Here is a 25,246-nt window from a genome sequence, read left to right as displayed (position 1 = left end):
AAGAGGTATATTGACTGTGGAGTTACACAGTATAATACTCTTTGCAAAGCAGATAGAGATAAGGACCAGTGTTTGTTCAATTAATCAATCACGTTTTGAAATTACTTGAAAATCACGTAACTCGTGCTTTTTATTAAATCTGGCCCTCACATTGATGGAAAATCCCCCTTCTTATCTTTTTCCCACCACTACTACTCTACCCCTAATGATTATGATGGCACATATCTCTATCTGCAGGCCGTCTAATTAATTCTCTAAAACCCTATTTCTCTAATCTACTCTTCAATTTCCACTGTTAACAAATGTGGCCATAACTGCTCACGTTTACTCACAAATTTCAATAAGGGCACTCACTCCTCCAGCAACTTCGTCAGCTGCTCTTCGTCCCATGCCCATCTCCATTCCGACTCCACAACCCACCCACGCGCCTCTTCCTCGTTTCCCCCCCACGCCCCACCCTCCTCCGCTTCCAACCACTCCCTTATTCCTTCCAAACCCTTCACCTTCGATATTACAATACCACCCATGTCCACGCTGGCCATCACGCTCGACTCCGACTCCGAAAACGACGACCCGCAGCTCTCTTCGTTGCCGTTGATGGTGATGTACGAAGACGATGACTGAAATATCAACGCCGACGAATACGGATTGTCGCTGAACCTAACTCTCATTCCGTACGACGCCGGAGAATACGTGTACAATGACGCTGACATGGTCGTTTCCACTGAGTCGTCCAGAAGCTTCAACAACTCGCTCATCGAGTCAGCCTCGCTACCTTCCACCGATAACCACCCCATAACTTCATCGCTTAACTCAGCTGCTCCCGCATCTCTCTGCCGTTTAAACTCCGGAGACTCGGCGCCGCTGACGTCGTCGGTTTCCGCTTTCCTTCCCTCCTCTTCCTCCATGCTAATATTTATTTTCTTCAAAGAGAAAAAAACGAAGGATAAAAATGGTAAACCACGAAGACCTTATATATATAACGACGTGTAAAGGAAATGATATGGAAAGTTGATTTTGATTTAATGGCTGATGCATTTAATGCCATCCGTCTGATTCGATGGTTTTTAAGCTCTCTTAAATGACGTGGCAGATCATCTTTTGACGGGGAGATTGGGACTCCATGTGCCCAAAAGCGAGTGCCGCGTGGAGGGTTTTTGCTTACGTGGCAGAAGAGCCTATGCAGAAAAATGGCGGGAAAACCCTTCAATGGAGGAGCCCTAAATAAATACTTGTCAATATTTTTGGTACTCCAATGGCTTTTGTGACTTGTAAAATTACAACTATACCGTTTTTATCTGTAGAAATTACTTGACTCGCAAGAACTATTAGTCCACATTAAAAACCTAAATATAATCCTATTAGAATAAAACGCATGATTTTTTTCTTTTACAAAAATAAAACACTGTTAAAATATGTAACAAGTCCTATACTTTTAAAAATAAAAAATTTTGATTTTTTTATATTTCATAAAATTTAGTTTTATATCTTCAAAATTTTAGAATTCAATTTCAACTCTTTAACACTATTTTTGTTATTAAATTCATTACTGTAATATTTTTAAATAAAAAATATTCGGTTAATAATTATATAAGTAAAATTAATTTTAATTTAGCAAAAAAAATTAACAATGTTTTATAATTAGACTTAAATTTTAAATTTTAAAAATAAAATAAATTAATTAATTCTTAATTTTTACATCGCATTTTAACCTTTATAAATTATATCAAATTTGAGGGAAAAATAGAAAGATAAAAAGGGATTTGACAAAAGCAACTTTCACTTTTTTGTGGCTATTTCTCTTTTCTTGTCAGCATTTAATTTCTTTCCTAACGGGACATGCATCTCGAGATCTCAAAAATCTGTCCAAAAGTAAAAATTAACATCTCTTTTCTTTCCTTCTTCTTTTTCTTTTTCAATTTTAGTACATTCTATAAAAGAAAAAAAGCAATTTTTTTTATATTAAAACAAAACAAGTTACTTTAAAAAACTAAAAGGTCTACTTTTTCTCTTTTGTTTAGCTTACCATGGTGTCAGCTTTCGGGTTAATTATACCAATCTTTTCTTTCTCATTAACTTAATTTTTCTTTTATCTTTTCGTACCTTCTATCTGTTTGTTTTCTTTTCAGATTATATATATATTTTGTTGATATCTCTATTGATTTAGACTCATATTATTTTAAATTTTATATGTTATTTTTTGTTTTTACTTGTTTAATAGGTATTCATTTTTAAAAGTTTGTCTCTTTTTGTAGCATGTTTTTTAGTCTTACTTTTACAAGTAATTTTAAAGATGATTTTGTTACCGTCTTCTCCAATTTGGTGAAAGCTCAATTATTTTGTTGACTTTTTTCTATTGTTTTGGATCATTTTAAATATGTCATGTTTAAGTTATAACAGAGCCAATTATTAATATGCCATAGTGTTCATTTGATACTAAGGCTGTTGCTAGAGCCTATACTTTACCACCTACATGTTTTTTTTTTTTTTTCCAAATTGCATCATCCCGGAATGAAATAATTTCTCTTTAAAAAACAACTTGAAAAATCATTACTTGAGCTGCGAATGATTTTATTAATATTTATTAATCCTTATATTTATATGTTCAGTCATTACTCGAATATATGAATGACATATATGAAAGATATCATATATAACAAGATTTTTCACATGCAGGGTGATTCTTTTTTCAAAAAAAACAACTAAATATAGTTAATAATATATAATTTTAATAGGTTTTTAAAATAAAGAAATTATTTGAAATGTGCTTTTTAAATAAAAAAAAACAAAGGGCTATTTGGTGTTCTATCCGAAATAAATTTCTTAAACTAAATTACATAAATATCTTTAATTAAATTTATCTTTGTTAGGGAAGGATTTTCAGTGGTTTAAAAGAAAAGTCGTTTAAGAAACTAATTTAGCATTCCAATCCGGCAGTTGGGTGTTACTACTCGTAGTAGGCACCTTTGACACCTGGGAACTGATATTTAATATAATTATTTATTGGTTTTGGTAGGAGGGCCCACCTACTAAATAGTAAGAAACTCATGAAGAATAAATTAAGTAAGACGGCTTGTTGAATTTTAGGTAATAATTACTGTTCATGACGCAGTTAAGTTATTACCCACACACAATCCACATTAACTGTTCCATCTTCAAAGCACAAGACAAGACCACCGAATCAAAAAGGAGAAAAATGAAGAAACAATGGTCATCATAATTCAGAATAGTAACATGCAATGCAACTACCTATGGGCCGGAAATAATGAAAACCTTCTGCCCCCCATCATTGAGTTTAGTTGATATGAGTCATAATTTTTATCCTCCAAACCACACTCTGTCTTCAACAATGTTGTAATCAGTCTAACACTTACCAATATTCAATGTCTGAAAATCTACATGTCACCTACTGAGGCATCTACATAGATTTGTTATAAGTCAATCTGGAAATATGTTGGGGCGCCTTCATCCTTCATGGCTTTGAGGAGCATGAAATGACATGGGACTTGAATTTCTCCAGCTCCGCCAAAACCTCCTCCTCTGGCCTGTAGATCAGATCACTCATTCGCCATATCTGCATATCATCATTCTAGTTTTAATGCATTTGTCACAATTTATAATTGTTTCCCATAATATGCATGCCAGGTAAAGCCCTTGGGCTTTGCCTGCCACTTATATATGTTTATATCTACCTTCGCAGTGCTCATTTGACTCAATCTCAAGATAAAAAAGAAATGTATTTTCCAACATAAAAAAACTACACGGAAACTAGAAATTAACTTATGATACCTGTAATGTCCCCCCTCCACCAGTGCTATCACAGTCATCAGATACACTAACAACAGTCCATGGATCAGATGCATTCCAATGGAAGTCGACAACTTTGTCCCTATATAAAAAGTCGAAAGAATGAGAAGGTTTGCTAACCAATCAGGAATAAATTTTTACAAAAATCATACAAAATCCTCAAATGTCATAATTTCCAACTCAAAACATCTACTAGGTCAGACCAAATTCTGTGCGAGAACAATCAAAAATGTTGTCCTACAGATCATCAAGGACCCTTCCAGAACACGAAAATATAAAAGGAAGGTGTTAAAAAGTTTCTATACATCCACTAACATAAGAAACCGGGCTAAATAATATGCTTGTATGCAACAAAGATCATCAAGGACATTAGTTTAATGGTGTGAGTTTAAATGGAGAAATAGCCAGAGGAAAGAAAAAGGATGAAAGAATGTAAATTGTGAAATGCATTAGACTAAGCATAGATGGCATACTTCAGAAGAAGAGTCCAAATACATGATATATAAACTGAAAAAAAATTGCAAACCTGTGGCCAGCATGCTGGAAAAAGAGTCCTGCAGGAGTACTTGCCGATTTTGAAGGACGTTCCACCTTTTTGCCCACCTGCAATACAGATGAGCACATCATACCAACCTGGAGATCAAATAGTAGCAACTACAGCCATATTTTTGAACTGGGCTTTGAATGGAAAGGGGAATATCTTAACTATGTTTTACATAAACAGAAGTAAAACTTGAGGGTAAGGAAGACAAAGATACTGAAAATTTAACCCTCAGTATATCTATGTGCTTACTACTTGTAATTAATTTAAATCCCCTTTTATCAATTAACTTTCAGATTATTAATTTATTGTTGTGAGATTACAAGAGCTTGGTAGACGAAGACATGAACCATAAATATCTTCAATTCTAGAAAATTCTGAACCGGAATTATCAACTCACAAACCACATCCTCCTTTAATTGATGAGAGTTCAGTTTCCTAAAATTGACCGCAAAAAAAAAAAAAAAATATTTCCATGCAGAATGCAAATATGGATGGGAAGCATTAAGATACTACAGAGTTCAACTTAAATGCATGGCCATATCTGTTATCTGTGTTACACGTATAAACATTTATCATGCATGCAAAGGCAATGAAACTGGAGAATGCTCAAGTGATCACACCTTGTCATAATCCCAAATGTTTAAGAGGCCATCCTCGGCTGAACTACCAAATACAGATGACTTGTCTGGTGACCACTGGATCATGAGAATTATAAACTTGGTAAGTACGGATACATGATAATCCTTGTAATCACATTTGTAAAAGAATAGGACGTATATTAAATGAGAAGGTTTTTTCCACACCTGCACACACAGAACAGCAGCTCTATGACCCTCAAACTTATAAATTGGTGATCCAACTCCATTAGAAGTGAGATTTCTTCGATCAAACATACGAACAGTATTATCTGCAGACCTGAGAGATCAACAAAAGAAGACAAACAACATTTAATTGTTTACCCATCATTACAAAACATGAAGAAACACTGGCACAACCATCACATGTCAGACTTTAATGCCAAAAGTGCAAAACTGAAAGAAACATGGATGGAGACATACCCAGTCAGGATAAGATTATCATCATGGGGGTTCCAATCAACACAATGAAGATCAGCATCATGTGCCTTTTCAACCTGTCAACAAGAAGCCAACTCTTTAGCTTATCATCAGAATTCAAAAATGACACAGAAGCAAATGTTAACAAGATCATAACAGAAAGAATGAGAAACATTAAGCATTGGTTGATTCAACGACTGGAATTCATAAGCAAAGGAAAAGCTAAATGGTTGAGTTCTGATATCAAATCAACCCACTTCAAAATGATTGAAAACAGACGATTGTCAAGAGAAAGAAGTCCCAGACAGAAGGAAGAGGAATGCATAAAATGCAACTGAACTTTCAACATATGTGAAGGATTTGAAGAAGTGGCATGGAATTCTAGCCCCACCAACATAAAAGGGAAAAAAGCACGTAGAACAATGATGCTACATTCACCTTGATAGTGGGGCCAGTGCCAACTCGTGCATCCCATAATATGAGGCAGGAATCATCGCCTACACTACAAAACTCCTGCACACTTTAGCATATATAAAAAATAACGTCAGAAATTAGAGGCCATAGAAATGACTAAAAAACCAGCAATTCAAAAGCCATTACTACCGTGGAAGCGAAACCAATAATAAAGCCATTTGAATAAACTCATATTCATATGAAAGCTTTACAGGCTGAAGTCAAGAAGAGATACAATAAAGGATAAAGTCCATTTATATTTCATCCAAGAGAAAGCAGCTACCTGGATGGACAGAATGCAACATCTTCAACGGTATCCTCATGCCCACAGAAGATACCACGAGGACCTACAGAAGGTCCTTCAGCTGTTTTATCATTACCTTCCCCAGGCTTGTTCTGTTTGACAATCGATCCACCAGATATGTGGTCCTGGATACTCCACAAAACCACTGATTTGTCCTTCCCTGTCATAAAAGTCCTCTGATTAAGAAGAAAAGCCCATCATATGCATGAAATTCAGTTTGTAGAGCCAATTTTAAATATGTTAAGTAATCCCCTTCAGGACTTGAAACAAAAGTAGTTGGGACTGGCCTCAATGTAAATTATGTATTTAAGCAATAGAAGACAGTAAAATATACCAAAGAGCCCAATCTAACAAAAGATACACTTCTAAATTAGTTAATTATGCTATTTCAAACACATCATTCATTTTATATAGGAAACAACATAATCAGCTCTCAAATTGCATGTTTTAACTTGATTAATAGGAAGAAGATGAACTCACAATGTCTAATTTGATCATATCAAAGAGATAAGATCACGATTTCCATGAGGGTTTCAGTATTAAATATATCAGTAAAATCATTCATTCCAAACAAATATAAAGTTAACTGAATGATGAAATTCCCAAACCTCCAGAGATCACATAGGGTTCGGTGGGACACATTGCGAGAGCAAATTCAGCATTATCTTGATGTCCAGTCAAAATCTACCGAAAAGGGGAGAAAAAGTCATCAGTGAAAAACAGTTCCTTCACTACCCCCCCCCCTCCCCAACCCTCTCATTCAGAGAACATATGCATACAAACTATAACAGAGATAGATTTTACTAAACTTATAGGTGAAATTCTGAAATAAACATACCAAGTCTGGGCGAGAATGTGTAGCTCCAAGGACAGCATGTCGGTTGGGTTGAGCTTCAACATCCCAAATAAGAACCTAGATTTCAGCATGTTGCATACCAGGTGGACTTCAACATCTTTATAGAAAGAAAATGTGATGAAAATATTGGATCAACATGATTTAACAAAAGAGATATTGCAAGAATCTTACATCTGGACTATCAGTGTGTGTGGCAACAATCTTAGAGTTCTGTGGAAGTTCTCTGATTCTGTTCACCTGCAAGATCGTATTTGGCAGTCACAATTTATTTAAGAGAAAATGATAAGAATAGAATTGTATGGTTATATATGCAACGCAGGGATTTAAGTAAGCAGAATATCTATCTCCAAACATGTCGTACATCACAAGCAAGGAAAAGGAATTGCCATATCAAATAGAATTCATTTTCTATAGTTGAGTTCCAAGAAACTGTTAGCAAATGTGTCAGTCAATGACTTCACAAGAAGTCAAAAAACACATTTATCTTTCTAGAATCTGCAAGATTCATACCTCTCCAGGATGTATAAGGGTCTTGTACTTCTTCACAAATGGTGAGCGTGCTTCTTCATTAAACTGAAAAAAATATGAAGCAATCATGTAAAAAAAGAGAGAAAGCTGCAATTTCTCAGTAATGAATTACACAAAGGAAAAAAGATCCCATGAAAATGAGTTACCACTTACCTGAGATATGTGTTCAGCAGCAGCAACCCTAGGTTTGACAACTTCACAATTTGCAATCACAAGCGTATTTGGAACACTACCATCCGTCTGGTATTATAAAATAAGATAATAACCAAGTGAAAAGATGTCAAAATAGAAGACAAACACTTTTTTCTATAAAGCTTTTTCTTTCAAGTTCATTAAGTGAATGAGTTCTAAGCATGATGCATAAATTAAGACTCCAGAAAAGCAGTTTCGTTGTGTAAAACTGAAGCATCAAGCAACCAAGACATGAAACGAAAGGGCCCTTCCATACAGCTTGCAGTTTATGCCAAAACCCTCTTAAAGCACAACCAAAAAAAATAAAAAAATACTTGCCTGCTCTGAGAGGTAGAGACGCTGTCGATTCTTGTAGGTAGCTTGCTCAAGCTGCGGTCCCCAGCTGCTCAAAACCAAATTAAACCATCATCAACAAAAGGCGGGGAAAGAAAACTATTTTAACATCCTCCCTTTTACCCCCCACCCCCCACCCCAAAAAAAAGGTGGTGCGCGAGGGGAGAAAGAATATGAGCTAAATTAGCAACACTTAACACAAAATTGAAGCAAAAAAACAACTACAAACATCAATGCCATTAATCTCTTACATGATTTAAGAAAGAAAAACAGTTCACCGGGTCAGCAAGAGCCCATTTGGGTTTAGCATAAAAACTTTAAGATCTTTAGAATCAAGCATAATAACACAAATAGACCCTAAATACAAAAGGGGCACTTTTAGCAACAGAACCCTAAATCTAAGCTTTTGCAACATAAAATAGCAATGCCCCACCACCAAGAAAAAAAAGGGGGTTAAGGAGATATACCGGCAAGAGAGAGAAGGCCAAACGAGATTGTGATTAGCAAGCCAGTCATAGAGAACAGGGACCAAAGACTTCCATTGAGTGTACTTCTCATCAACGCTTGGTTGTTGGGCTTTCTTTCCTTCTTTCATTTTACCCGCACTTTGTTGCTGTTGCTGCTGTTCTTTCTCGTCCTTTGGCTTCGGTTTTCGGCCTCTCTTCTTGGGCCCTTGTTGCTGTTGGGGTTGGGAAGACTCCATATTTGAGATAGGGAGCGTTGCTGATGATTTAACAAGCCAAGAGAGAAAACACCCAGAGACCGGGACCCTACTGGGACTGTATTGGGGTTTTGGAAGAGAATGGGGTAAAATACGGTTAAAGTGGTGGTAAGGGTAAGGGTTTTCTCTAGTTGGGCTAGCTAGCTCTTTAAACTTTAAAGAGTATACTGATGTACACGCGGCAAGTTAGTAGAGACTGTTTCAGCTCAGACCGTCAGAGGTCACTACGATGTTGAATGGTGAATGTGTTAGGGGTGATGATGATTCAGCCATTTATATTTATTTACTGATCAACCTTTCCAACGTTTTTAACTCACATGCTCCTGGTGGTTTTACCTTTTGCTGGGATCGCCCACCGCCTACGTTTGACCTTTCATGGACGCTTCTGCTTGCTTGTAAGATTTCAAAGTTGCCAGTTTTTAACTCCGAAAATATTAAAGCTCGGATTATTTATCAGTAAAATATTTTCTGGCTAAAAATAATTTATTTTTTGGTGTTTGAATGAATATGTATAAAATATTTTTATTGTTTGATAGATTTATATTAATAAGTTTATATATATTAATAAATTTATATTTTAAATTATTTTTATATATATTGTAATGATTTATTTATAAATAAATAAATCAAATTAAATATATAATAATACTCAATTATTAAGTTAGAATATTATCCGTTATAAATTAAAAACAATCAAAGTCAAATAAATTATTTACAATTGTGTTATAAAAAATAAAAAACAAGGATTGAATAATTATAAATTAGCTACCAAACCATAATTAATACTAGAAATTAATAATATTATTTAAATTCATAATTAGTAATACACCACATAATAATAACAATATTGTTCAAGTGCATAACTAATATTATACCACATTAAAAGTATCAATATCTTCAACCTTGAGAAAATTTTTGAAGTCAAATTATTAAAATTTTTGAAGTCAAATTATACTTAACATATATATACTTAAAATTATAGTTTTCTACATCAAATTATCTGTGTAAGCGTATTTGGAGCTTCAAAACATACAACAATGTTTTCATTTCAACAGCTTCTTCGAGTTCTTTGAGCAACCATTAGTATTAGCTTATCTTAAGAAGCCAACATGACATTAGGCTTGAAATACAAAACAATACATTATCACTAAAATGCTCAAAAGTCTCCTTATCCTTGCCTCTTATATCCAAACCAAACAAAGCCTAGATCCAACTCATGCACACCAAAAGACAAGATGGATAAACACAAGACACAGATCTAAGGATCCAAATATACTTATCCATTATATCATGGTTCTTATGGATAGAACAACATAGACTAGTAATAAATTGCATACATTATGGAATGTCAAATTGCATCAGATGAGTTAAATATAACCATGGATACTTATAATGGCATATTTCTAAGACATAAAAAAAGTACACTTCAAAAAATGTTTATTTGTGTTTGTAAGGAAATTGTTATTACAAGCAGTATAACTTGCCCAATGGATGAACCATAAAACACAATAATTATTAGAAACCTGGACACAGTGGCACCCCAAGAATAGAAAATGTGACTACTTGCTCCAAAGCAATCAAATCCTTGTTCTATTTGGTAGAGTAAAAATCATGCTTCTTCTCCAAGATATTCTCATTAGCAACAATCAGCTTCGAGAGGTAGATTGAGCAGAGTTTTTCATTTAAGCTAACAACAAGATATTCTAATTGTTGTTTTTCATTTAAGCTAACATCAGAAATATTGGTTTGAAAGGTAGATGTTGCCTTCTTGGATTTCTCGGCTACTTTTTTCTTACAGAATTCCTCCAACTGCAAGAAAGGAGGGATCAATTGTAACAATACTTGGTAAACGTACTCTAAATAATTATTTGTTCATTTGCAAAAACCCATTTATGTAATAAAATCTAACTGAAAACTTTTATCATAAGCATAAATCCAGAATAAAAATTATACAAAATCCAATCAACCAAATGGACGATTTAGGAGGATATTAACTTTTTAAACTATGTAAAAGGCATAGCATTCAAAGACAAAACATAGAAATCTAGAATGGGAGTTCTTTTTGTTTACCATCCCTAGTTAGTAGAACATGAATGACTACTGAAAAAAATTAGAAGAAGAGTTCTAAACAACCAGAACAGATTCAACACATCACAAAATAGAAGTAGAAATAAGACACTTCACTCAGGCACAAACGCATATAGGCAATTTTAAACTGCAATGCTATCGTTATGCAACTTAAATACACTCTTCATCTGAAATTACTGTTATTAGAGTGTCAAATACAGAGAAGCTTCTTCATCTTTTCCAACTTGAATACAAACAAAACTACGTAATGACAAAAGTGAACTCTCAAATCCAATTTAAGAAGAAAAATCAAAAAACATTGGTCATATTTTTAGCTCCAATAGCAGCACCTTAGGCAGTTGCAAATATTTAAGGCATAAAAGCTTTGAAATTCCCAAAAGGTGTAATCTAACAAAACAATTGATTCCATATACCATCAATTCCAGACATGATCTACCAAAGAATTGCAAGACAATGCAAATATACTACAGATTATATGTGAAAATACCAAAATAGACCGCTAATTCTAGTCCTATTCTGAAATCGATATCCAAAATAGCTGACTATATAGTAACTAAACCATTTGCCAGATCGAAAATCATATTTCAAAACAGAAAGAAACCATCAAATCAACCGATAAAGGGAAAAAATTAAGAACAAAAAGATGTACCCGGCGCTTTCCAGCTTCTAGATACTCTTGTTTCTGTGAAGAAGGCAAGGCCTAAGCCGACGCCATTTTCATTTTACCCTTTCTCTCTTTTTTTTTCTTTTTTTTTTAATTTAATGATGAGAATCCAAAATCAGCAGATGAACAAGGAAAACTTTGGAATATTCAAGTGCCTAAGATACCTAAATTCACAAAACTATGGATTTCGAAGCTAAAACGAGGCATCAGCTTTGAACAATTGGTGAAACACAAGAAAAAGAAAGGGATACTTATAAAGTAGATTCAAACCATTCTATGCCAAGGGATTAATTATAAATCTGAAACCATTTTTAAAAGGAACAAGGCTCACTAACATTCAAAGAACCCTTTCAATGGCTATGCTTTCAAAGGGTTTCCTCCATTATGTTTTTTTCTTTTCTTTTCTTACCATTTTCAGGATTGACCTTCAGCGAACTCTCTCAATGTCTACAAAGATGATGGATTTTATTGTCAAAATCATTTGATTTGCATTAATGCCTTAATTTTTTTTTCCTTTTCAAATAATTCGGTCTAGTTGATAGTATATCAATGTTGCAGCACACAATTTCGCAAGGAAGAAAACTAATTTACTTAGCATTGATATACTTGAGAATTGATCATAATTCATAAATTAGGTAAATAATTTCCTATAATTTTCAGAATTTTCATATTTTTGATTGATCAATCCACGGTTTCTCTCAACGATTTCCTAAATCTTTATATGTTTCTCCAAATTCATAATCTTTCTTACTTGATTATTGATTTTTCCTTAGGCGTTAGGAAATCATGCACTGTAATGCCTAATTGATAGGATGAAAAATAAACAATAATTAAGAACAGAAACGAAAAAGAAAAAGAGTAAGCGTACCTTGAGAATAAAATGAGGTACCTTGAGAATAAGATGAGGATTGAACCAAACCTCATCAACAAAAGGGAGGAGAGAATCTAGGAACGAAGGCCTAAGATAAATCAGAGTGTTGGCGGCGAGAAGACCGGCGGTGACCAGCGGCTTCCACGGCAGCCGATAATATTCGTTGACGGTGTGAAGAGCCAACAACGATAGCATTCCATGAGACACCGCCCCTCTCCTCCATCTTCCATTGTCCATCGGCTATGGTTTTTGTTTGTAATTTTCACTTTGTGAATCAACAAAAAAACATCCAATGAAAGATTAAAAGAAAGAGAATCTTTCTTGCTATATATGCTTAGCATTGCCTTTTCCAGACTCTTCCTTCAGTTTCTATTTGTAAATTTTTCTCTTTTGCAACCCAAGGGGAAGAGGAAAGGGAAAGGGAAGGGGAAGGGGAAGGGGAAGGGGAAGGGGAAGAGGAAAGGGGAGAAAAATTTTCCCATGTTTTGGAAAATGTCTTACCGAAAGAAAAATTGTAAGACATTTTCCCTGAACAAGGTGTTAATTTTCTCCTGTTTTAGAAAAGCTTTTACAGTGGGAATTTGTTTTCCACCAAACAAACTGTGGAAAATGATGAAATTATTTTTCAGAAAACAAAATACAAGCAAACAAACAGAGTCTAAATTTAATTATAACCTTAAAATAATTTATAATATAAGTATCCCCTTCTTTTAATCTTCTAAATTAGCACCTAATTAATTTTGATAATGTGTCTCTCTTATGCAAGTAATTTTGAAAAATGACTCTTTTTATGTAATTTAGGAACCATAATCTAATATATATAACTTTTGCACATTAACTTTAATTTTAATCTACTCATCATCAATTAAAAATTAGTTACTAAAATATCTACAAAAATTTGGCCAATATTTTATTTAATAACTAAAGCCCAATAAACATTAACCAAATTATATCACTTTTAATTTGGTCTAATCTTTTATGATAGTAAATAATAACATGTAATTACATTTATTATATATTTATTATATATGTGATGTTCATATTTTCCAATATCAAATATTAAAATATCTAAAATTATTTTGGTGGTTCTTTACGTCTTCTTGAAAATCAAAATTCTAACTTTTTTTTTGGCTAAATATGTCAAATATGCAGTTTTTTTTAATTGGCCAAATATTCTATTTTTTTTTAAAAAAATTAGAGAAATAAATCGATTTTACAGAGGGAGTGTGAAAGTGCGTCCTCCAACAGTCATTTCCTTAAAGGTAAAAATTCAAACACCACAACGATAAAATTTTTAAACAACCCAATGGTTATTTTATTTTTCTATAACTATCAGGTTATTTTCATACTTTTTACTAAAATCCAACTCTCTATATTCTTTTAAACTCTCAATTCTCTCATTTTTCTCAAGATTTGTTCAAATTTTCAAATACATTTATTTAAAAATATTATATTTTTATTTCATTATTTCGTAGATTATTCATTTGATTAAATTTTCACGAATAACATGTTTTCTTATTCATTTCGATGACAAGCACGTTTCTGCCGCTCAACCGGTAGTGGTAACAAAAAATTAAATTTTGTTATTTTCAATTAAGTTAAATTTAAATTTTTTCAATTTTAAAATATTTAAAATTATTTTATTTTGTTGATATAAATAGGCGGATGATATTGTTTTGGAGAGGTCCATACACAATTTATCAAAGAGCCCAAATACTGAAATTCGTGGTTATTTGCAAGATTGGGGACTGCAAATTGGATCCTACACTTATCAGCGCATTGATGGAAAGATGGAGACTCGAGACACACATATTCCATCTTCCATGCGGTGAGTGTACAATTACACTCGAGGACATAACTTTACAACTTGGTTTACCAGTGGATGGATCAATCGTTACAGGGTCAGTGATCGTTCTTGATAAAGAGGACCTTTACGAGGTATTTTTTGGGAATGTTCTGAACAAGTTTCAAGGTGCCCAAATATAAATGAGATGGTTGCAAGATAATTTCAAAGACCTTCCTTCAAACATAACTAACATCGTCAAAGAATAATAGGCCCGATCATTCATCCTGAGGTTAATTAGAGGTTTTCTAATGTTTGATAAATCTCAAAGTTTGGTACACATAAGATGGCTACTACACCTAATCGACTTCAAAGAATATGGTCAACTAAGTTGGAGATCAGCCGTGTTGGCCATGTTGTACAAGGTGTTGTATCGGGCAACGGAACCAGATAAGATATCAATCGATGGTTGCCTGCTCCTACTACAATTATGGGTGTGGTGGCGACTATCATTTTTACGTCCCCTAATGAACGACCTTTACACATTTTCCATTGGTGACAAGGTAAAATTCATTTGATAATTATATATTGTTATCATAATAAATGTTGTTTATTTATTATATCTTTGAATTAACATATTGTTTAAGTATATGGAACCATGGGCCGAATTATGTAGGACAACCGAAGCAATCTGAAGATATCCGACTATAGTTAGATCAACAATTGAAGCCAATGTTAGTTATTGAAATTTTCAAACCTATAATAATTAAGCAATGATTGAGAATTTAAAATTTTGTAGATAACAAAATTTATAATTGTGCACTATAATTTGAATAGACACCATACGTTGATCCAGATATCATAGAATGCCTCCCACCTGAATTTTTGGTTATTTGGAGTATCTGGGACGCCAATGTGCCATTGATAGTTTACGCGACAATGGAGATGAACGAATCGGATTGAGCGATATGACAATTCAAGTGGAGGAAAAATATTTCGCCGCTATCGCAAAACATCGAATCACTGTACAAGCTTGATTTACGGGGGAAAATCGACGAAAATTGAAAAGATTTTCACAATAAGTATATTGACATTTGGGATCATAGGATGGATTTCTTACCCATTCGCGAACTTTTTTTCTCATCGGATACAACAACCTCTTTAGAGTACATGCCTTGGTTTAGACTCACCGATAAGCCATATCTACTATTGGTGGAGGCGAATGGTAGGCAAATTTGTTTGAAGAGGCCACGACAACCACCTTAACATCGTAGGTCCAAAGCAAGTGCCGCGACGGGTTTGTCATCGGCTGCAACTCAATAAGGGGTACCAATGTTTACACTACATTCCGGTCAGTTCCCTTCATATATTTCTATTCTTTTTAATAACCCCATGTATTTTTCACAAGCATCACATTATGAACCACACTATGCACTACCACAACATCATGTATCTACACCTTTTTGTAGCTATGTATTTCACGGCACCTTCGTCCCCAACATATTACACCTTGATGTCAACATTGATGCCGACACAAATGCCAACATCAATACAGACATATTCGTCAATAATAATGATTCCAAAATATTATACACAATCGGGTTTTACGACATCGTATGGTTATTCATCGATAATGTCACAAACACCCATCACGTTGTTGTTTTATCAAGGTGGCTCATCGCCACAACCACCTTCTCGTAGAATGGAGGACACATGATGAAAGGCTAGGATGACACCGCATTCAATCACGAAAGAAGGAGATGGAGATGAAGACAAATATGAGGGTGGAGATAGAGATGGAGACGATGGTTAAGATGAAGATGAATACGGAGGTTGAGGTGAAGATGAAGACAATGATCACAACTAAGAAGATGAGTTGGCACCCCAAGTTGTACGTAGAAATCCTACCCACAACTGTCAATCACAGCCCTATAGCACATATTTGGCCCAACGACACTCATGATATATTTTTTCATTTACTTTTTGTAATGTAAATATAATTTATATCAATAAAATATGATCATTTTTTATATTTACGTTGCAAATCATAATTGCCTTTGTTGAATTCTAATATATATTGTACGGAATTTTCCATATATATAGCATTTGATATGAAACATGTAACAATCTGAAAGTCAATGGTGTCAGAAAACTTGATTTCAAGACCTTATTTTCGTAAATCAAAGCCATAAATATTTTTATTCAATATTTATGGAGTCATATAGTAGGCAAATAAAATTTTTGATAGATAATTTTATCAAATTAGTAATTAATTAAGGTACAAAGACTAAATTGTAAAAATAGTAAAAGTTTAATCACTAGATAAATTTTAATTGGTACTTAAAGTAGGGCTTAAAATGAAAATTTTTTCGCTATATGAATGTTAGTAGACTGTGGCAAATACAAATGAAATACCAAAAAAATGAATAGATTTTGTACAAAAAAAAAGTAGCATTGTAATCAATTTTTGTACAAAAAAAATATATATGTCAGTGACATTGAGTCTTCAATACATCCCTTAAATGTTGACATGTTTCCTTCGTATGCCTTGGGTTTTTACAATAGCCACATAACATCTGTTGATTGTCCCTCTCCCAAACATCCATATTGGTGCGTATCTAAGTAGAATTCGAACAACCTTTTGGGAGGCGACACAAGTTGAGATTTGGTGCCAACTCGAATGAGGCGCTGGACACTGGCGGCCACATATTCTCATCTAGGACGGGTAGGAATTCCGATCTCCATACATTATGCATGTATTCCAGTCTGTACACATCGTTAATATAATACATATACTGTATTTGTACATTCACATATTCAATAACTGTATGTGCGCACGAGAATCGAAATGCTTAGAATCTCCCACAATCGTAGGTCCATTTTGATAGGTTAACACGATATGCTGCACCTGACTTGTCTTGGTCAAGTGTAACGTGCTCCGTGACCCAAAATTTCAAGTTTGGACGCGAATGATACACTACATACATAGTGTTCGCTCTCTCTGCATTTCGTCTAAATTTTTTCATGACATCCTTGCGTCAAACATGATCGTCTATTATTTTTCCAACATATACCTCATCCCACTTTAGAAACAAGGCTGCCAAGAAAAAGTATGTTTCTTTGACAACTGAGGTTATTAACAAATGACGCGTTCTCTTCAACACAGAATTGATGCATTTCACTAAGTTCATTATCATATGCCCGTATTATAGGTCTCTGTCATATGATTGCGTCCACTGTTTGAAAGGTATGTTAGCGAGGTACGTCGTACCGAAGCTATTGATGGAGTGCAAGTTATCCAACATTTCGTGGAACCAATGTTGGACGAGCTCGTACCTTGTCGAGGAAAAATATACCCATGAATGCAAACAATGAACGAAATATGGTATAGCATGATTGCGAAAATAGTGGCAACTACATACACATGTCAATGACTTGATCTCGTTCACTTTCCGAAGGCTATTTTTAGTGGTAGTTAGAGCCGACATGTCGTATACAGTACCTATGGTGTGTGCAATTCTAAAGGCTACCATGTCGTTCAATAGCAGCCAAGATTCTGATTCCTCTGTCAGATATGACATATATGTCGGGCTAGAGGTAAACATGATGGCGTAATCGACTAAGGAAGAAATATCAGTCATCTATCTTTTTTTCCTAGAGTTATTGCAAATGCAATCGGCAAAATCTTTCAATTACTATCATGGGCAACAACCATCAACAATCGATGCTCATACTTCCTGTACAAACAGGTGCCGTCAATTTGTATCAAGGCTTACAGTGCCGGAAAGCTTCCCTGTATTGATCGAATGTCCAAAATAATCAACGGAAAACTCTTTTCTAGGGAACCAGATAATTGCGAAAGTACGTTGTGTGTGTTTCTAGATAGTGATGGAACCTGGTACATATCAATCCAGTACTTGACACAATTACCACAATCATTATATGACCTGTCCCACTTGTGATGCAACTTATCTCTAGCATTTTTTTTGCGACCCATGCCTTATAGTATAATGGTATGCAATCGTATTGGCTACGGATGTTGGTAATCAACACCAGCACAGGAATCCTAAGACTCACTTTCACCATAAGTAAAATTATATCAGATATCATGTCAGAGTCTAGCCTCAAATAATCTTGACTTACACCTACAAAGTACGAGTCAAAGTTACATTATTAGGAAAAACGAGACACCTGCAAAGTACGAGTCAAAGTTACGTTATTAGCAAAAACAAAAACCCTTGTCAAGTCATATTGAAATATCGGGTGATCACATCGCGCACCTATTGCAATAAAAGTATGTGGATCGGTATACTTCTTTATTGTTCATAATTTTGTCTTCTTCCGAAAAAATGCCATGATTTTCCATTGGTATCTCCCATCATGCTATAACACCCCACACCTGAACCGTCCACTAGATTTGAATATGGAGCATCACAAATGGATCAGGTTCACCTATTCTTAATTTGCCTAACTTAAATGCTATAAAATTGTCTAAATTTTTCCTAATAATGAACATTAAAGTAATAAATCTTACAATAAGGCCTTAAGTTATTGAATGCTTAGTCTCTTAATTCTCTATCTATATCTGACTATTTTTTTACAATAAAATTTTTATAGCTCCCTTCAAAGGCTAACTAAGCCTTTACCCAAATCCTAAGTGCGTTATCTGGCCATGACATAAAAATCCCTGAGGCAAAGCCTCTGATGGTACCCTTTTCTATGTGCATGACTTTAATGGCCTGTGATCTTCGATTTCATCTCTATTTGTCTAGGTCCCTTAGCTGAGTCATCGAATAACCTCACAAATCCTACTAACATCGAAACAACTCTAGTAAGTTCAAATGAACTTAATGAGTTCCTGTGCTGCATCATAATTAAACCCTATTGGACAAAGGTAACAACGTAAAATAAACTAAATGTAAATTCTCCCCCTGCTTGCTAAAGAAAATTTTTCTTGATCAGGGTGGTGAACTCCACCTGAATATCTGAGCTAGTTGGCTCATTATAAGACCTTTCCTTAGTCGGATTGTAACACCCTGAAAGTTGCTACAGTAAAAAAGTGAGATATTATCTTTGATGCAGTCAAATGAGAAAATAAAGTGACAAAAAGGGAAAGTTTGAGTTATGTCAACAAAATCTATTTAGGAAGTATATTATGATGTATTAATTCAAGAAAGGACTAGATCACAAAAGTGAAAAAATTTTGTAACCCAAGAGTAAATACTCAAAATTTAAAGGGTTGAAGTGTAAATATGGAAAAGTTGAAGGACCAATAGTACAAATATTTTAAGGGTGGAAGAATATAGAAACTAAGGAAAATGGATGAATTAGGACCAAATTGAATAAGTGAAAAAAGTATGATGGGTTAAATCGTAATTTTTCTAAAATGAGTGATGATTCAATGGAAGAATTTTGAAGGATCATAAGGGGCAAAATGGTCATTTAGAAAGAAAGATATTGTGAAGGGTAATGATGGTGTTGGTGATATTTTAGATTAATTAAATAAATAAATATTAGTTTACTAAAATTTTAATTTGACATTTATTTATATTTTATTAAATTTTACTTAGTATATAAGGAAAGAAAAATGAAGATTTCTGTTCGTCTTTCCATGCTACTAACGTGAGAAGAAGAAAAGAAAGAAAGAAAATTTTCTTTTATTTACAATTTAGTATTTTTACCAAAAATCCACCATTTTCACTTAGAAATCAAAAGAATTTCCATAGCTATCAAGAGAGAAAAATAATAAAGAGACTTTGGAGAGCTAGAATATCAAGTTAGATTCAAAAGAATAGAAGTTGGAGGAGAGAGAAAGTCAAGTTAAAGTTTGGTTTTAGGAGAATAATGTATGAATGTTAAGGTTTTATGTTTTTTTTTTAAAGTTTAGTAGTGATAGAAAAACATAAAAATGGTGTTAAAGTAAAGATTACTCATGAGGAAAATATTGTGTATTTGACATGTTGATGAATAGAGAAGTTGAGTAAGTGAATCAAGTGGTCGGAGAATAGTAAAACAAGAGATTTTGATAAAAAAGAGGTAAGTGCCCATGAACTTCCTTGTTATTTGAGGATTAAAATGTGTTCTTTGTAAAGTAAGTGGTAATTAAGTAAATATATATATAGTGTGAAATAATTTCTTAAGTGAAGGAGGAAATTATAATAAAAGTATAATAGTTAGGTTATGTGTTAGCAAAAATATACAAAGTATTAGATAAGTGAAATTATGGAAAATGTAAAATTTTATGGAAATAAGGACTAAATTGAAAGACTTGAGAAATACATGTGGTGGAAATAATACAAATGAAATACATAGAAACTTGATATGGAAAATGAGATAGTGGAATTAATTATGTAAATTAAGTGAGACGTCAAAGAAAAAGTGTGTAATAATGAATAGAGAACTTTTATGAAAAAAAAGTGATTAAATTGGAAAGTTATAAAAGTTTACAAGGAAATATTGATAATGAAACACATAAAAATAAAAGAATATATGAATTTTGTAATCGAAACTACAATTATTTCCTAAGTTGTGGAAATTAAGGGTTAGATCATAAATTTGGAAAAATTTATATTAGAAATAGAAAAGTGAAGTGCATAACACTAAAAATGAGAAAAGTTGATGTTGTAGTGAATTTTGGAATATTTATAAGTATTGAATTAAATTATATGTGTTATTAAAAGTAAAATATATTGCTACGCTAAATATTGTGCTAATGACTAAATTACAAAATACATAAAAGTGATATGTGAAATACATGATAAGGATTATTAGTGAATTATGGATGAATATTGAATTTAGAAATATATTACATGTATTAAAGATAGTGAAGATATAAGTATATGGATTATTGATACAAGGATTAAATTGTAAAGTATGTAAAAGCATTGCGAAAAGTGTAAAAGTGATATGTGTGCATAATATAATTTGCTCAAGTAGACGATATTAGAACTATTGGGATATAGATGGCATGCCATTAAGGAAATTTTAGTGCGCTTATCGTCTTGCGCTTTAGTGCTTACTGTTTCGCACTTCGGTGCTTATGTTCCGCACTTCAATGCTTACTGTTTTGCACTTCGATGCCTACTGTTATATTAGTTCACTTTAGTCTACTGGTCCTCTGTTAAAAATGTAAACAATTTTCGTTACAAGGTAAAGGTTTATTTCCGATTAATGTTCGAAATATTGAATCATCAAAGTGAAGATGTAAGTAAATTGAATGTATTTGAGGAAGTATAAGAAAGTGTAAGAAAGTGTAACAACCCGATAGTCATGGGTGTTGGAAAATGCACTTTCGAGACTCCATTTTCATAAATTAGACTCGTAAATATTTATTAAAAATATTTACGAAGTTAGTTGTGCGGTTAATTAGGTTTTGGTTAGGTGAATTTGTATGAATTAAGAGTAATTAGGTAAAAGGATTAAATTGCATAAAGGATAAAAGTTGAATTATAGATTAAATAAAAATTAAAGGGACTAAAGAAGCAATGATGTCATTGACATTAAATGAGGCGACATAAGATTTAAAACATGTGAAAATTTATTATATATATTATAAAATAAACCTTAAATGTTAAGTAAATATATTATATCATTATATAATAATATATTATATTATTATAATAAAACAAATAAATAAAAAGAAAAAGGAAATAGAAAAAGAAACAAACAAACAGAGAAAGCCAAACGAAACAGGGAGAAAAAGAAAGAAAAGAAAGAAGAAAGGAAAAATTAGGGTTTCAAAGTTCCAAGCTTTCTTGTAATTTTGATGTTTTTAGAATCCCAGTATTAAATACTACCCGAATCATGTCAAATTTTTAGAAATTATTGAGTTTTTAAGTGTTTTCTATGTTGAATAATTTTAGTATTAGGGATTAAATTGATAGATTTTAAGTTAGAAATGAAAAAGGATTGAATTGTAAAATAAATTGTAAATTTTGAGCATAGGGACTAAATTGTGAAAATTTAAAATTTATGTATTAAGTGAAATTAGGAGTTAAATTTAGTTTAAAGTGGAATTTGTATGAAAATATAAGATTAATTGTAAAGAAATAAAGCTAGTATCGGTTTAGGGACTAAGTTGGAATTTAAGTAAATATTGAGTAAAAATTTAAAATATTAAATATGAAATTGAATTGTGTTGTATTGCTAAATTTTAATTGTTTTAATTTTGCAGCTAAAGTTGTACCAGAGCCCTTGACTAAAAAGGGAAAAGATAAACTCGATGAGGAATAGCTCGGAATTTCTGGTTTATATTTCTATAAACCGGTTTATATTTCTATAATCCAAAGCTAGTTATTAATTGTTGTAATTTTTATTTAATGTATATGGCAAGTTTTGAGGCGAGTAATTGATATTTTGATAATTGATTGAATGAATTGAATAAGTAGATATGTATATATATTGAATGGATTGATTTTTGAATTAAAATGAATATATGTGTAATTATGTGATTATATGAAAAATTAGTATTGGATATTGATTATATCTGAAATGTGAAATTAAACCCTATTAATTGTATCGGGCTGAGTCAGATATAGATGGCATGCTATAGGATTGGAAGAGTTTAGGGATTTCTTCGACTTCGAGTCGATGAGACACTGGGTGTCAATTTATTACTTCGAATATATTCGATGAGGCACTGGGTGCCAATTTACTTCGGTTTAGCCGATGAGACACTGGGTGTCAACTTATTACTTCGAATTATCCGATGAGGTACTGGGTGCCAAACTGGTGTGTTTGGTTGGATCCATGTATCCATCTGAGTCCAAGTCGTGTTAATAGGGGTTACTAATTGAAATTGCATTATGATTGATGTTAGATGATATTGTATGTGAAATAAAAATGGGATATTGATTTGAAATATGGATTGGGACACATGAATTGTGTATTCATGAATTGGATATGGAATGAACAAAATTATTGTTTAAATGATATGTGTATTATATTGTGAAAAGCTATTTATATAGCAAATATGAGAATTGAGATATTGTGAAACAAATGAAATGTGATATGGTTATTGAAATGTTTAGATTGTATATTTGTGATTTCATTTTTTTTTATATTCGGATTATAGAAATACCACTAAGTTTTATTCAGTGTATAGTTTTGTTTTCCGTGCGCAGGTTAGGTACTAAATTTTGATCGCCGATTCAGCATCCAACAACGGTCCCGAACTCAAATGTGGTGATGTTTTATCCTTTTTTGTCGGCATGTACCTAGGGTGTCTAAATAATAATTATTTTGTGGTTTAATTGTAAAGTAAATGGGATTATAAGTTTAATATTGGTTGGTTATATACATATAATCTGTGTTTATGTTTGAGGTCATATTATGGCATATTTTAAGTTAATGCTAAAATGAACATGATTTAGGTAAAATAGATTAAATTTGGCATGTCTACAAGTTAGATTTGAATGATGTTCTATTGATATTTTTTATTGATATAATTGTGGTACATATGAGGGTACATTGGTTAGGCATCTAGGATGATTGTTATGACATGTTTTGGATGTGTTTGATTGTGTTTTAAAATTATGTCTGTTTGATCGGTAATGTTTCGAAACCCTATTTCGGTGATGGATGTGGGTTAGGGGTGTTACAGAAAGACAATGACTAGTAAGTTAAATATGTAAAAGAAAAATAAATTGTGAAAGAAATAGTGAGGGAATTATGAAAATTTACACTAAATGATGAAACATGATACATGTATTAAAAGAATAGTAAGTTTTCTAGATTTATTTGAGGATTTAAGGACTAAATTGTGAAATAAGTAAAAAGGTTACAAATGAATATGACAATAAGTAATTGAGATGTAATATGATAAATAAACAAAGAAATGAGATATTGGGCTTTAAGGAATTTAATAGAATTTGAATATCATAGGTACTTACTAAGTCTTCATCGACTTAACGCGTTTATTTTCAATGCATAGGTACAATGATTTTGAAGAATGGTAGTTGAGGTCGTAGTCATCCATCTCACCACATCTCCAAGTGCCAAGGGGGTATGTTTCATAATTTGGAATAGAATGACATGTACTTAGAAAGATCAAGTGTGTTCCAAATAGTAGGGACTAAAATAAAAGTTATGAAAACTTTACTTATTTTAGGGTCTGAAGAAGAACTTTGGTGATATTTGCATTGAATTATAAAAATCTAAATGCATACATACATAATTAATTGAATATATGTTAAATAAGGTTGATGTGGGATTATTTTGAATTGGTTTTATACTTTGAAATGGCTTGAAAACAGTGTAGAGGGTTTTTAGCAAGTTTTCCAAGTGTTTTGTCCAAAAATTTACCTAAGGTATCGATACCTAAGGGTAAGGTATCGATATAAGCTTGATTTTGAAAAATTCTAAAATAGAATGCATTTTTGGTATTGATTTTAGATTGGTATCAATAATGAAGGAAAAGTATCAATACTTAGGCCAAAGTTATCGATACTTTGCCCTTGTTTTATGCAAAAGTCATATTTTAAACACTTCCAGACATAGAATAATATCTGGTAAAATGTCCTTGAACATTGAGAATGATAATATTGAAGTAATTTAATGAAAACCTTATTTTTTTGTTCAAATTTATTAGTGTTTAGCTAAAATCACTTTGGCACCAAATGTAATATTCCTATATCAGGTTCCTTGGGTTGAACTAGGTATAGGGGTGTTACAGGAACTCTCTACTCGACCATATCCTAGATGCTTCGCCATATTAACAAAACCTATTCTTACTTATTATCTTTCTTTTTGTACTCCCCGCATATAGGGTATTCGTCGTTCTCTATCTTACCTAGTCGTACGCTCGTTTACCTTCATGTACCTCTATGGTAGCTTCTTCATCTTTCTATCCAAGGGTCCTTAGGACACACCTTTCCTAGCAGACTTCCATAGTCGATCAAACCCTTGGCACTTGTTGACATCTTTGTATTATGCTGACCTTCAGTAGGCCTCGCCACTCTGGCGATTCATAGGTTATCATTCATACGACTGTGCAAGCCTCCCATCTTACTTGCTTATTTCCTTCCTACAGAGTTATCCTTGTGGTGGT

The 25,246-nt window shown here is 32.9% G+C and overlaps 3 protein-coding genes across 4 annotated transcripts; all 3 read right to left on the bottom strand.

Annotated features, from left to right (window-relative positions):
* Positions 1-71: 71 nt before the first annotated feature.
* Positions 72-1,367, bottom strand: LOC108486600 (uncharacterized). The gene has a single exon (XM_017790731.2). It carries the CDS (start codon positions 906-908, stop codon positions 351-353), a length of 558 nt encoding a protein of 185 aa, XP_017646220.1. The 5' UTR covers positions 909-1,367; the 3' UTR covers positions 72-350.
* Positions 1,368-3,081: 1,714 nt separating this feature from the next.
* Positions 3,082-9,212, bottom strand: LOC108486655 (WD-40 repeat-containing protein MSI4). The gene is made up of 15 exons (XM_017790821.2): positions 8,540-9,212; positions 8,058-8,121; positions 7,701-7,787; positions 7,530-7,592; positions 7,191-7,256; positions 7,002-7,076; positions 6,772-6,847; positions 6,143-6,323; positions 5,845-5,926; positions 5,410-5,483; positions 5,155-5,266; positions 4,972-5,046; positions 4,334-4,410; positions 3,790-3,889; positions 3,082-3,574 (listed from the first exon to the last, which is right to left on the bottom strand). The coding sequence occupies exons 1-15, from the start codon at positions 8,773-8,775 to the stop codon at positions 3,473-3,475; spliced, it is 1,470 nt and encodes a 489-aa protein (XP_017646310.1). The 5' UTR covers positions 8,776-9,212; the 3' UTR covers positions 3,082-3,472.
* A 948-nt stretch (positions 9,213-10,160) lies between these two features.
* On the bottom strand, positions 10,161-13,024 carry LOC108485384 (uncharacterized). Of its 2 annotated transcripts, none has more exons than XM_017789215.2 (2): positions 12,414-13,024; positions 10,161-10,602 (listed from the first exon to the last, which is right to left on the bottom strand). In XM_017789215.2, exons 1-2 carry the CDS (start codon positions 12,651-12,653, stop codon positions 10,384-10,386), a joined length of 459 nt encoding a protein of 152 aa, XP_017644704.1. In that variant the 5' UTR covers positions 12,654-13,024; the 3' UTR covers positions 10,161-10,383. The 2 variants fall into 2 exon arrangements, with proteins under 2 accessions (XP_017644704.1, XP_017644705.1); XM_017789216.2 differs by having other exon boundaries at positions 12,435-13,024.
* Positions 13,025-25,246: the final 12,222 nt, after the last annotated feature.

Source organism: Gossypium arboreum, chromosome 6 (assembly GCF_025698485.1).
Source record: "Gossypium arboreum isolate Shixiya-1 chromosome 6, ASM2569848v2, whole genome shotgun sequence".
Lineage (NCBI taxonomy): Eukaryota > Viridiplantae > Streptophyta > Magnoliopsida > Malvales > Malvaceae > Gossypium > Gossypium arboreum.
Note: the sequence above shows the minus strand (reverse complement) of the source record. Positions and strands in the feature narration are given on the sequence as shown.

Coding starts and splice junctions, on each gene's coding strand:
- LOC108485384 (XM_017789215.2), bottom strand. CDS start 12,653: ATGGACAATGGAAGATGGAGGAGAGGGGCGGTGTCTCATGGAATGCTA. Junction 10,603..12,413: donor TACCTCATTTTATTCTCAAG/GTACGCTTACTC, acceptor CCTTTCTTGCAG/TTGGAGGAATTCTGTAAGAA.
- LOC108486655 (XM_017790821.2), bottom strand. CDS start 8,775: ATGGAGTCTTCCCAACCCCAACAGCAACAAGGGCCCAAGAAGAGAGGC. Junction 7,788..8,057: donor GTCTCTACCTCTCAGAGCAG/GCAAGTATTTTT, acceptor TTATAATACCAG/ACGGATGGTAGTGTTCCAAA. Junction 3,575..3,789: donor GTGGAGGGGGGACATTACAG/GTATCATAAGTT, acceptor GATGATATGCAG/ATATGGCGAATGAGTGATCT.
- LOC108486600 (XM_017790731.2), bottom strand. CDS start 908: ATGGAGGAAGAGGAGGGAAGGAAAGCGGAAACCGACGACGTCAGCGGC.